This window comes from Malaclemys terrapin, chromosome 24 (genome assembly GCF_027887155.1).
Source record: "Malaclemys terrapin pileata isolate rMalTer1 chromosome 24, rMalTer1.hap1, whole genome shotgun sequence".
In the NCBI taxonomy this organism is placed as follows: domain Eukaryota; kingdom Metazoa; phylum Chordata; order Testudines; family Emydidae; genus Malaclemys; species Malaclemys terrapin.
In genome coordinates this window covers 4,839,459-4,853,198 of record NC_071528.1, presented here as the reverse complement: position 1 = coordinate 4,853,198, position 13,740 = coordinate 4,839,459, and the positions used below count along the sequence as shown (strand labels likewise).

The window sequence follows — 13,740 nt, the reverse complement described above, 5'->3', positions numbered from 1 at the left end:
TCAGCGTGAACACACAACAGTGGTTTTCCTTCGGCGCTCTCTGAGCAGCGCTGTAACTTTGCAAGTGTAGACGTGCCCTAAACCATCCAAGACAGATGGTTTAGACATAGACTGGGGGTCCAAGGGGTCCACAGACCACAGGTTATAAACCAGAGCTCTAGAGGTTCCCAAAGGCAGCCTCATAGCCTGAGAGCCTGAAAGTGAAAACTGACCACAGACCCAAGTGAAACAGACGAATCTGTTTTCACTGCCCAAGCCAAGAGAAAAGGAAATAAACAGCAAGCAGTGCAAAGTAAATTGTTTAATGCTCAGATTTAATACTCTGAGCTGTTGTTACTAATACAGGAAAAGAAATGTATTTTCATTATAATGTTTAACTCACTGGCATTTGTGAAACAAAGGCAATGTAACAAAAGAATAACAATCTTATTAAAGTTGCTCCTGGAGGATCCCAAAGCTACATACAGCATCTGCCACAGCAGTTTAAGACAGGAAGTGAAGAAAGGAGCAGCTGTAGACCCCAAATTGTTATGCACATACTTAACGTTAAGCACAAATTGTTCCACTGAAGTTAACTGACCTACTCACCTACTTAAGTGTGTACGGACATATTTGCTGGATCAGGGCCAGAGCCCTACTGATATGATGAATTCTTCAGCTGCTTCAAATGAGGGGAAACAATCCAATTGTGCATTAGGGCCCCGATTCTGGTCTCGGTGACCCTGATTTTACATTGATGCAATTGACTTTAGTAGAATTAGTCCCGATTCCCACCAGCGTAATGGAGATCAGACTCCAGCTCTTGAACTACAGTAACATATTGCAATCCATGTGGCATGCTCTGATATGGGCGGTATGTAAAGGGGATGCTTTAATAGTCTCAGCCTTAAGGTGGAAATACCGTACTGGTACCTAACCTACCTGCAACCACAGCTTCAAATCCCTGCTGCTTTGACTCAGCCCTTTATCCCTCCTGAGGCAGTCACATCTGTTTCTACACAATTTACTGCACGTGTCTGTGTCTTTCAGAGACCTTACAAAATTAGGTCCTATCTGCTCTGTTTGGGCATTGGAGATCCCCTGGCACCATTTGCAAAATTAACAGCTATACTTACCTACATGCCTCCAGCTTTCATCCAGACCACATCACACGATCCATTGTCTACAGCCAAGCTCTAAGATACAACCGCATTTGCTCCAATCCCTCAGACAGAGACAAACACCTACAGAATCTCTATCGTGTGTTCTTAAATCTGCAATACCCACGTGGTGAAGTGAAGAAACAGATTGACAGAGCCAGAAGAGTACTCAGAAGTCACCTACTACAGGGCAGGCCCAACAAAGAAAGTAACAGAACACCACTAGCTGTCACCTAGAGCCCCCAACTAAAACCTCTCCAGCGCATCATCAGGGATCTACAACCTATCCTGAAGGACGATCCCTCACTCTCACAGATCTTGGGGGACAGGCCAATCCTCACCTACAGACGGCCCCCCCAACCTGAAGCAAATACTCACGAGCAACTACACACCACACAACAAAAACATCAACCCAAGAACCAAACCCTGCTACAAACCCCGGTGCCATCTCTGTCTACATATCTATTCAAGGGACACCATCATAGGACCTAACCACATCAGCCACACCATCCGGGGCTCGTTCACCTGCACATCTACCAATGTGATCTATGCCATCGTGTGCCAGCAATGCTCCTCTGCCTTGTACATTGGCCAAACCGGACAGTCTCTACGCAAAAGAATGGACACAAATCTGACATCAGGAATCATAACATTCAAAAACCAGTAGAACACTTCAGTCTCTCTGGTCACTCAATAACAGACCTCAAAGTGGCAATTCTTCAACAATAAAACTTCAAAAACAGACTCCAACATGAAGCTGCAGAACTGGAATTAATTTGCAAACTGGATACCATTAGATTAGGCCTGAATAAAGACTGGGAGTGGTTGGGTCATTACAAAACCTAAACTTAATTTCTCCCTACTGTTATTCACACCTTCTTGTCAACTGTCTGTAATGGGCCACTCTCATTACCACTTCAAAAGTTGTTTTTCCTCCCTTGGTATCCTGATGTTAATTGATTTATCTCATTAGACTGAACCCACACTTGGTAAAGCAACCCCCATCTTTTCATGTATTTATACCTGCTCCTGTATTTTTCACTTAATTCATCTGATGAAGTGGGTTCTAGCCCACGAAAGCTTATGCCCAAATAAATTTGTTAGTGTCTAAGGTGTCACAAGGATTCCTCGTTGTTTTTCCCCTCCTCCAAGTGCTTCAAAATGGATTTCTTTAGGACCTGCTGCATGGTTTTTCTGGGGACAGAGGTGAGGCTGACTGGTCTGTAGTTCCCTGGCTTCTCCTTCTTCCCTTTCTTAAAGATGGGCACTATATTTGCCTTTTTTCAATCGTCTGGGACCTCCCCCGATTGCCATGAGTTTTCAAAGATAATGGCCAACGGCTCTGAAATCACATCAGCCAACTCCCTCAGCACCCTTGGAGCATTGCATCCGGCCCCATGGACTTGTACATATCCAGCTTTTCTAAACGGTCCTTAACTTGTTCTTTCACCACTGAGGGCTGCTCACTTCCTCCCCATACTGTGTTGCCCAGTGCAGCAGTCTAGGAGCTGACCTTGTCTCTTTAGACTGAGGCAAAAAAAGCATTGAGTACTTCAGCTTTTTCCACATCATCTGTCACTAGGTTGCCTCCCCCATTCAGTAAGGGGCCCACGCATTCCCTGACCACCTTCTTGTTGCTAACATACCTGTAGAAACCCTTCTTGTTGCCCTTCACAAGCTTATCTCCCACCTGGTGAGTCTTCCTGAGAATGTTACAGACAGCCTGAGTGACGGCTGCAATGACTCTACAAGGACATGTGACCAGACCACATAATGCCGGACTCCATCTTGGGATGTCAGTATTTTTTCACCAAGCTTTGGAACAAAGGGTTCCCGCCCTATGCTAAAGCTATATAAGGCAGGAAGTGACGTCATCTATGGTTCTTCACTCCTCACACAAGAAGACTCTGGGAAACACCTGAGGAACAAAGACTGAACTGGGGGAAGTGCTGGACCGAGGCTAAAGGGATTTCTAGCCTGTGAATGAGATACCTGGGGATTGCAAGCTGTAAAGTAAGTGCAGCTTGCCCCTTAAGATCCAGCAACCTGTTTGTATCATCTCTTAGGGTGAGAATCTACTAATTCATGTCCAATCTATCTAGTATATTAAGCTTAGTTTGCATTTTTTGTTTATCTGCTAGGTAATCTGCTTTGCTCTGTTTGCTATCCCGTATAATCACTTAAAACCTATCTTTTGCAGTTAAACTTGTTTTTGTTTTAATCTAAACCAGTGAGCTTTGACTGGAGTGCTTGGGGAAATCTCAGCTTGGTTACCACAAGTGTGCATTGTTCTCTTCACATTGAGGGAGAGGCAGATCGGGTATCAAAGCCATATACTAGCCAGGTTTGACCAGGGCAGGACGGTACTGCTCTGGGGTGCAGAGCTGGTGGTTAGAGAGCCCGTGTGTAACTGCAGCTGGGTGTGTCCCTACCTGTGTGAATGCTGGTGAAAATGCAGGCTGGAGGGCTTTGCAGCTTGTCACAGCAGTACAGTGTGAGAGGGAGCCCAGGCTGGTGGGTCAGGGGGCTCAGTGGTACCCCAATTCCAGATGGCACCCCAGGGGGAACCTGTCACACAGTGTATCTAAAGCACTCGTGGGACAGGCAGGGCTTTGAGGAGACTTTAGGGAGCCATTCACCCAGCCCCAAGAGAAGTCCTCTCACCTGCTGACACAGGGCTGGCAGGTTTAGGTGGAGGGTGAAAGCCACTGAACCATCGCTGCTGTGCGACAGCCAGGAGCCTGGGGAAGGAAGTAAAGTTCGGAGGAAGTGCTGGAGTTTTCCCCAAACTGAACATTCCAGAGATTCGTCGAGTTAAAGGCCAAAGGGACCATTAGCTCATCTGAACTCCTGTACGTCACAGGCCGTGGAATTCCCTGTTACCCCTACATTGAACCCACTCATGTGTATTAAGCTAAAGCATCTCTTCCAGAGAGGCATCCAGTTAAGGCTTCTTTGACTCAAAGGCAGTAAGTTCCCAGGTTCATAAAGAACCGATCAGACTCCTGGATTCTTCCACCCTACGTAACGCAAGGGCCAGACTTTGCTAACCACATCACCTGCCACTCTAATAGCGTGCACTTCAGTAACTCAGCCAGAGCTTAGGGGCCTATTTCAGGAGTGGGCGGGTGATGTTCTGTGGCCTGAAATGTGCAGGACATGGGACTAGATGATCTTGATGGTTCTTTCTGACCTTCAAGTCTATGAGCAGACAAATATCCGGCCATGTTTTAAAAATCAAAGACTCCAATCCTGGAGGCTTAAGGCTTGGACTCAGTGGGTCTGTCCATGCAGGTAGGGTTAAGCATATGTGTAACTCTTTGCAGGCTCAGGGCCACAGATAGGCAGAATGTAGTTACCTACATTGGAATTTGTCTGGATTCTCAGGTTAACGCCCCTGCTGCATCCACAGCCCTTCAGACACAGATATTGCTAAAGTCCCAAATTCTTGTTTTCAGATTGTAGGAGTAAAACACTAGATTTCCACAAAACAAGTGAGTTCTGGACAGCAGGCACAAGCGTGGGGGTATGGAAACGACTGATTCTATTAGTGTGCCCCAGGAATGATGATGCTAGGCAGCATGACTGGCAAAACGGGAGAGGGGTGTCAGCAGAAGCAGAACCACAGATGTGTGCGGCTAAACTCAGCCCTGATGCAAATGGGAGTCACTCCGCTAAAGGCAAGGAAGTCGTACTCGCTGGAACCCCAGTTGAATCTGGACCATGATGTTGAGTTTGTTGTTATTTCCTTCATCCCGTGATTTCACCTGGAGGCAGCATCTCTGAAGAGGTTCCGCCATGCCAGGCAGATACCTTAGTGGAAAACCACAGACCTCCTAAAGCAGGGGTAGGCAACCTATGGCACATGTGCTGAAGGTGGCACACAAGCTGATTTTCAGTGGCACTCACACTGCCCGGGGCCTGGCCACCGGTCCGGGAGGCTCTGCATTTTAATTTAATTTTCAATGAAGCTTCTTAAACATTTCAAAAACCTTACTTACTTTACATACATCAATAGTTTAGTTATATATTATAGACTTAGAGAAAGTGACCTTCTAAAAATGTTAAAATGTAAGACTGGCACGCGAAACCTTAAATCAGAGTGAATAAATGAAGACTCGGCACACCACTTCTGAAAGGTGGCCGACTCCTGTCCTAAAGTGACCCCAGAGCTTTTCCCACCCACCACTGTCTCAGCTTCTGTGCTCCTGAAAGGGGCCAGCCTGGAGAGCTGCAGTGAGTCACAGAGACACCACGTGCACAGGCAGCCCCAGCGCAGCTCTGCCGACGTTCCTCAGCATTAGCCAGGAACTTCAGCCTCAGGCTGGAAAGGTAATTCAGCCACCTGAGGGATGTGGAGGTAGTACAGTCTAGTGGGTAGGGTGCTTGCTGGGAATCCTTGACTCCTGGATTCTTATCCCAGCTCTGCTGCTGGCCTCAGGCAAATCACTTCCCCTCCCACCTTGTGTGCATCTTGCCTGTTCAGACAGTGAGCTCATCAGGGCAGGGACTGGCATCTCTGGGTCAGGACCCAGCACAATGGAGCCCTGTCCTCAGCTGTGGCCTCCAGATGCTATTGTGATTCAGACAATAGTACCTATTCCATCCTTTGGCCTTTCTGCTGATGTGTTTCTGGAGCACCCATCACCGCGGCATCTAGGCACTTGCTGCTGAGGCTGCCCATGCAGGTGACACTGTGCCAACAGTAACAGTAGCACTGGGTGAAGGACACCTGTCTGCTGAACTGAGAGCCACCCACCTTTTCCCACAGGCCAGTGAGAACTCATCAGCTGGTAACTTTCACTGACTGCCAGCCTGCAGCCTAGGCTGGTTTCATACCAGGGACCAAGACATGACAGGCTCTGTGTCCCTTTTCCAATCGCCCTGAGCTACTGAGCCTGATTTATTCGTAAAGAAAGCAAAATATGCACTGCTCTTTTTGTCCAAACCTAGACCCCCTGTTTTATTTACATCTCACAGACCACGACACAAGATCGTCTAAACCCTGGCAGATTACAAAGGCATGAAATCCATCCCATTGCCTGGCAGCACCAAGGCAAAGACTGCTTTAGCACAACACGGCCGACCTCCTCTGGACTGGAACTGACGGCTGAGCTGGGAAGGGCTGACTCCTTACCAATCCCCCAAGCCACCTTTATTCCACGGAAAAGGCTTTGCAGTATGTGACAGCGCACAGTCCCCATTCAGTAGCCTTTGATTGCTGGGGCAACGTTAGGTGTACTAGAGTTACTGAAAGTTTGAGAGCTGGAGAGCATGCGGCATTGCTTTGTAGCAATCAGCCTTCTCCGTAGCTTTCAAAGTATTCGCACATCAGCTCTCGCACTTCCTCGGCGCTGCTGTCGTCCATGGACATGGGCGCAGGCTGGCAGGGCTTTGAGAACTCGGCGGGCTCTATCACCTCTAGCCACTCCTCATTGAAGGGGCTGTCGTGGGCCTCACAGACGTTGTGCAGGGTGCAACAGGCGAGTATGACCGTGGGCAGCAGGTCCAGGCTGCAGTCGTCACATTTCAGGAGGAACTGCCACCGGGCCTTGAGGCGCAGGAAGGCATTCTCGATCACGCTGTGGGCTCGCTTCAGGCGATAGTTGAACTGGAGCTGCTGTGGGGTGAGGGTGCCGTCTTCTGGGTAAGGCTTGAGGATCCATTCCCGCAGCGGGTAAGAGGCATCTCCCAACAGGACGTACTTTTGTGCCCTCCCCATGAAATGTTTCAGGGGGGTTGGGAAGAGGCGGCCCTCCCTGGCTAACACCCACAAGCTGGAGTTTTCCAGGACGGTGCTGTTCTCCATGCTGCCAGGGAAGCCGGCGCAGATGTCCCAGAACTGACCCAGCCCATCCACCGTCGCCTGCGTGAGGACAGAATGCCAGCCCTGGCTGTTGCAGTAGTCGGCACCGAGGTGCGCAGGGGCGTGGATGGGGACATGGAGGCTGTCCAAGGCACCGATGCAGTGTGGGAATCCCCAGCGGGCACTGAAGATCCGCACCATGTTCTCCAGCTCCTGCTCGCTGGGCAGCCGGAGGTAGAGCGGCTTCAGCAGCAGCACAATGGCGTAGCTGACCTCCTTGACGCAGTTCTGCACGGTGGAGGGACCCACCCCAAAGAGGGGGCTGATTGTCTGGTACTCGACATTGGTGGCCAGGTGCCAAACGGCCACGGCTACCCGCTGCTCCAGAGGCAGCACTGGGTGGGGCTGGGTACTCGGGTGGGACAGCTTGGGTCGCAGCTGGTTGCAGACATAGAAGAAGGTCTCCTTGGACATTCGGAATTTCTCCAGCCAGTCCCGAGGCTGGAAGTCTTTCAGGACCACCCGTTCCCACCAGTCAGCATTCCGGAAGCTGGGCCATGCGCGTGGGTGGAAGTAACAGCTGGATCTCCTCCGACGGGCAATCAGGAGCTGAAATTGGACAATCCCAGGCATGAGGCAGCATTTCCTTCTAGACATGTAGGACACTGCTCGGCACTTCTACAGCCCTGCATCTCCAAACAACCAACATGCTGCACAGACAATCCACTGGGGATTGGGTCAGCATCATCCCTATTGGACACAGGGGGAAAACTGACACAAAAAGGTGTTAAGTGACTTGCCCAAGGCCACCCAGTTAGTCACTGAGTTGGCTTTGGAGCTCAGTCATCCCTGGCACTCAGCCCAGCCCCCTGCATCAGGCTGTCTACATGAATGCCAAGCTATACTGAATGGAATGAGTGTCTGGCCTAGTGGGTGGTGCACTGGTCTGGGACTCAGGACACCTGGGTTCTCTTCCTGGGTCTACCACTGACCTACTGGGTGACTTTGAGCAAGTCATTTTGCCGATTGGTGCCTCAGTTTCCCCACCTGTAAAATGAGGCCGATGATACTGATCTCCTTTGTAAAGCACTTTGAGATCTATGGATGAGAAGTGCTAGATAAGAGTGGGGTATTATTACAGCCTATACCAACTTTCACCCAATGAGTGTCAAAAGCCTATGAGATATTATACATACCCTGCCTCTTGAGTAACTCCCTTAGCCCTGCCCCCTTTGGGATGCACCACAGCCGCTATTTACCAGCACACAGCAATAATACACACAGGTGAGGCCAGCGTGTGAAACACAACACTGCAGCCAACTGAGAGCTCTAGGCAGGCAGAATGTCATCGCTACAGCTGGGTGACCTTGGAATTTCTCTTCTGCAGAAAATTCGAAAACATTTCATTCCGAATGGGGCTGAAAAGTCAAAGTGGCCCACAAAACGAACTTTCTGGGGCAAAAGCCCATTTCGGGTCAATTGCAATGTTCCAATTTCAACTTTTCCCACATTTTGTACCTTTTATTTTTGTTTTAACATTCAGGTTTAATCATTATTTTTAAATTGGATGATAAAACAAAACAAAACAAACATTGGTGATAGGGTGACCAGACAGCAAGTGTGAAAAATCGGGACAGGGGGTGGGGGGTAATAGGAGCCTATATAAGAAAAAGACCCCAAAATTGGGACTGTCCCTATAAAATTGGGACATCTGGTCACCCTAATTGGTGATTGGTATTCCGGTTGGGTTGGTTTGCTCGTTGAGGGTAACCGGCATTAGACCTGGCCTTTCCAACTGACAGCTGGGTTGGTGATTAGTAACAAAGGAGACAGAAAGTGGTGGAAAGTCTTTATTCAGCCCCATGGTCCTGGCTGAGTTTATGGATGGGAATGAAAGGAGAATTAAAGTAGACTATAACAATGAAGGGGCTTTATTTTGCCTGCAGTGGTTGGTCCCCTCAGCCCAAGTTTTCTAGCTGGGCGTGGGATGGGGGTGGGGTTAAAAGTGTTAAATTATTACCCCCCTCCCAGCTTTTCCTCCATTCTCCCTGTGCCCGCTCTGCACCCCCATTTCCTTGCTCATAGCTTCGTACTCCCTGTCCCCCCACTTCCACCCCCAATCCTTGCACAGCCCCTGGCCTGTTCTCCTTCCACCCCCCAGGGCCTGTCCGCGTGATCGGTCCAGCGCTCAGTGCGAGCCCCGCCCCCGCGCCAGATGCTGCACACCTGGATTCTCCCTGTTGCCGCGGGGCTCGCGGGGCCCTGCGCCCTGGCACCCCGTCCCCGTCCCCCCGCCCAGGGGTTACCGTCATCAGCCTCTTCTGCCGCTGCGTGTAGTACTGCCGGAGCCAGGCTGCCCGCTGCGCCTCGTCCCCCCGGGCAGCCATCTCCCGCTGGGGGCCGGCCCTCCTTTTCCTCCCCAGGTACAACAGCAGCACCAACGACTCCTGCATTTTCAAATTCAGAGCCCGGCCTCCGCAGGAAGTAAACTGGCGGAGCGGCTTGCGGGGTCACAGCGCCGGCGAGGGAAGGAAAAGGCGTCTCGCAAGCTGAGCTCCATCTGCTGGTTCTCGGTCACAGCCACCTCCCAGGGACCCGGGCAGCGCCGGCAGAAAGTCAAGGGACACTGTTCAGACACCAGGACTTTCCTTGCCTGGGCCCCTAGTCAGTTTCCCCTTCTGGTTTGCAGACACTCCGCTGCAATGTTGGGGTTGCAAAGGCTGCAGGGAAGTTGATTTCCCCCCCCCCCCCCCCCCCACATGTACAGACAAGTATTTCTCCGGATGCTCGTTGATAAATATATATTTACAACACCTAACTGGAGGCTTGAGCTCTCTGACTGCTCCCAGTTTAACATGGAGGCGATTTGTTTTTAAAAATGGAAGGGCTGGAGAGATGGACTTTGCAAGGCCTCTCCCAGCACAGAAGCCAGAGCTCAGTTGTAAAGCACACTGGGGGTTTGCTCCTGGAGCAGCTAGATGCAGACAGACCCTGTGGTTCTCTCTGACTCTCTAGCTTCCAAACTGACTCATACAGCCAGGGCTGCTTATAGACATTGGACAGGATTTACCTAAATCCTGGCCTGAACGTAGGATTAACGGAATGGATGGCTGACAACACTACAGCCTCAGTCTTAGGCAGCGCTCCTGCAAAGGTTTATGCATGTGCTTAATTTTAAGCATGCAAGTAATCCTGACAACTATGGCAGTTGCCTGAAATATCTTTGGGAGATCTCACTGTATTGAGTATATGTACCATGGATGCCCGGAGACAGTATGTAATTTCATGGGGAAGGGTGACTAGAGCCCTCCAGGAACTAAGAACAGTTTTTTTTGGTGTGTGTGTGTGTGTGTGTGGGGGGGGGGTTATTGATTAGCCAAATTCACTCAGGTTGTAACACCTCCAGAGAGGTCCCATCACCTGGAGAGGCTGCATGGACTGGTCCAAACTGGATTCTCCAGAGACCAACAGACAAAGAAGAAAGGACTTTTGGATAAACAGCCTGAGTTTAAACTGACTCAGGACAGGACCTTCTGTACATGGGGGGCCCTAATCCTTCCTAGAAAGGGTTGGAAGGCCTTCCATGGTGATGTCTGGGAAGCTTATTAGCAGGTTTGGGGCTTTGTCTATTGTTTTAATGTTTTCTTTGTAATGCTTTCACCTTAAGAATAAATGTGCTTGCTGAGAAAGGGCTGAGTGAACCTTATAACTAACCGTGGGCAATTAGAACTGTTCACAGACTCTGAGAAGGAAGCAAAGTGCAAACTCCCTGCCTAAGCAGCGTGGCTTGCTGGGGAACTCACAGTGTATGCAGGAAGTGTGCAGCCTGGAAAACCCAGGTCAGGAGAGAGAGGCAGGTTTCTGCCCAAGAGAGATGATGGCTGAGGAGCCAGGAGCCTCGAGTGGGTGCCCTTGCTGGACCATGGATTGGGAATACAAGTGCAGTTGCCCTGAACTGTGACAATCCCATTAAACTCAGTGGATCTGTTCTGAACTTTGTGGGTCTACTCATGTGCTTAAAGTTAATAACAAGAGTCTTTACAGGATTGGGGCTTAAGATGCCCATCTTGTATATTTCTGTTTTACTTCACATCTGCACAACCAGCATCTGGATAAACTGTGAAATGCTAAAAACTGGTCATTGGCTGAATCCTGATTAACGGAAGGGTTTAATTTGCAGCACAGCCTGAGAGAATTGTGAAGGATCCTATGTAAAAGAGAACATGGCACGTTTTCATTAATATTAGTTTGGACAATGAACTTTTCCTCACCGGCCAATTCTGAATTCTAACAAATGAACAAGATCCAGTGTCTTGGAAGCGCGTATTTCTGGATGACCAGAAGAGCAAGTTCCAGTTCCAATTTTTTCCCCAGTGCAGTGTAATATAACGCAGTGTCCATGGACATAGTGTCCTTCCCAAGTGCTTCAGGGTATGTTGTAAACTACACATACTTTTATCATGTCTTTCATCTTCCAGGGGGTTTACAAAGATTAAAGCAAAACAGTCAATTTTTTAAAAATGTGAGTAAAAGTAGTTTCTAGTCTCATCCCTCCCAATGTGCGTGGCTTTGACATATATTGTCCTCCCCCCATTCGCTTCACGTTTTTCTCTCCCCAGCTGCTTTGTGAAAACCCCACACAAATAAAAGGAGAATCTGACAAAGGCCCCAATTCTGCACCTGGATCCCCACCGCGCTTATGCAGAACCCAGCTGATTTCAGCAGGACTTCTCCCATGCAGGGCCGGCTCCAGGCACCAGCTTACCAAGCAGGTGCTTGGGGCGGCCACTTCGGAGAGGGGCGGCACGTCCAGGTATTCGGCAGCAATTCGGCGGACGGTCCCTCACTCCTGCTTGGAGCGAAGGCCCTCCTGCCGAATTGCCGCCGCAGATTGCGATCGTGGCTTTTTTTTTTTTTTAGTTTGGCTGCTTGGGGCGGCCAAAACCCTGGAGCCGGCCCTGCTCCCATGTTTGAGAATGTATGTCCTGTGCACCTAAATCTCCTGCCTAATCAGTGGAAGTCAGGGCTTCCTTGCCGCCTACTCCTTCAAGGGACTGGGCTGGGCCACGCAAAGAGGAGGAAGGAATGCCTGTCTGATTTTTGATCTTCTGGCCCTTGCTGCTAAGCTCATTCACCTTTGTTTTCAGCTGGCCTCAGGGTGGCCTAGGCAGCCAAATGGGCCCTGCAGTGCTACCCAGGATAGGAGATGAGAACACACTGCAACTGGAACTTGGATCCTGATTTCCCCCCCACCTCATCAACCAGAGCTCAGATAGTGATCCCTTTCCCTCCCCTGACCTGCACACAGAATGCACACCCTAAATTTCCTCCTGATCTGCACCGAGAATTCATATCCCAGATCCCCTTCGGCCTGCACCCAGAACTTGGATTTTGATTCCTCCCAACTGGCTTGCAGATCCTCCCCTGAAACGTACATGCAGAACCCAGATCCAAATTACCTCCCACCTCATGGCTTGCACAGAACCCAGACCCTAATCCCCACTCAGAATTTGGATATCAACCTTCTCCACTCCTCTCTCTAATGCACCCAGAATTTGGGAAAGAGTGGGGTTGAGTGCGACAGCATCAGATCATGCAGCTGTACATATTAGGGACTGGAACATCATGGTGGTTCTAAGTCACATGAATTATTTTAAATGAATAAACATAGTTTTCTCTGATTTATTAACCATCAAGGATGAGGCATTGGCTGGCTTTTGGGTCTTGAGTAAGGATCTGAATTTGAGTAACTGCTAGAGCTTGGGTGTCAGTCCTTTATTAAATATGGAAACCATAATGGTTCAGTTTATTGATCAGAGCAATAAAAAGAACTCAAGCAAAACCAAAATGATTTCCAACGCATCTTCTGTAGTCAGTGTAATGCTAGCATATGGCAGAGACTATTGGCCAACAACAGCTACTCTGCTATAAAAGAATGTAGGTGTTACAGATATACATTGCTTGTGCATAGAAAACATTTCACCTCTTTTCACCCACATACATTTTCTAAACCCAGCCTGAGCCATCTTGACACAACAGGTCACTGGCTATTTTGATCCTGAAATTCATCACCTGGCTCACAGCTGGGAACTGTGAGGAATCCTGGCTGAGCTCAGCCCTGGACCTTGTGCATTGACTCCTGCTGGAAGAGGCTGATACTTGAGGAGCTAAGAGCTTCCACTACAGTCACTACTCTTATACCCTCCCTTTTAGCACCCACTGCTGGCAATGTCTGCAAACCACTGCTGTGAGTTCCCTCACAGGCAGCACTTTTACCGCGTTCCCTACGAGGCCTCCTGCAGGAAAAGGATAGTGGTCCAGCAGCTGTCCCTCACTGCCTTCACACCAACTTCATCCCCATACGGTGCCTCTTGATGGGGGAGGTGGAGACAACTAATTGTGAGCTTCCCTAGCTGCCACCCTGCTCTGGGATCAGACCAGCAGCCTCTGCTGGCTACTGAATGTATGACAGAAAGCTAAGCCCAAATTCCCGAGCTGCAGGCTATTCCAGGTATGACTGGGAGCATCACGGGAAAGCAGCTAATAATCTCCTAAATTCACTATAAAATTGCCAGTGTTGGCAGTCCTGAAATTCTTATCGGATTCTGAGCCCTCAGGAAAACTTGCTTTGACACCAGAAGCCAAAACCGTGTCAATATGAACTTTCAGAGCACCCGGCATGAAGATGCATGCACCATCCCTCTCATTTTAGATCATTAGATAGGCATTCACCATCTAATAAATTTGTTAGTCTCTAAGGTGCCACAAGTACTCCTGTTCTTCTTTTTGCGGATA

The 13,740-nt window shown here is 49.4% G+C and overlaps 1 protein-coding gene across 1 annotated transcript; it reads right to left on the bottom strand.

The window, feature by feature from the left end:
• Positions 1–5,122: 5,122 nt before the first annotated feature.
• LOC128828750 (uncharacterized) lies at positions 5,123–9,553 on the bottom strand. The gene is made up of 2 exons (XM_054013676.1): positions 9,252–9,553; positions 5,123–7,554 (listed from the first exon to the last, which is right to left on the bottom strand). The coding sequence occupies exons 1-2, from the start codon at positions 9,396–9,398 to the stop codon at positions 6,436–6,438; spliced, it is 1,266 nt and encodes a 421-aa protein (XP_053869651.1). The 5' UTR covers positions 9,399–9,553; the 3' UTR covers positions 5,123–6,435.
• Between the last annotated feature and the right edge of the window lie 4,187 nt (positions 9,554–13,740).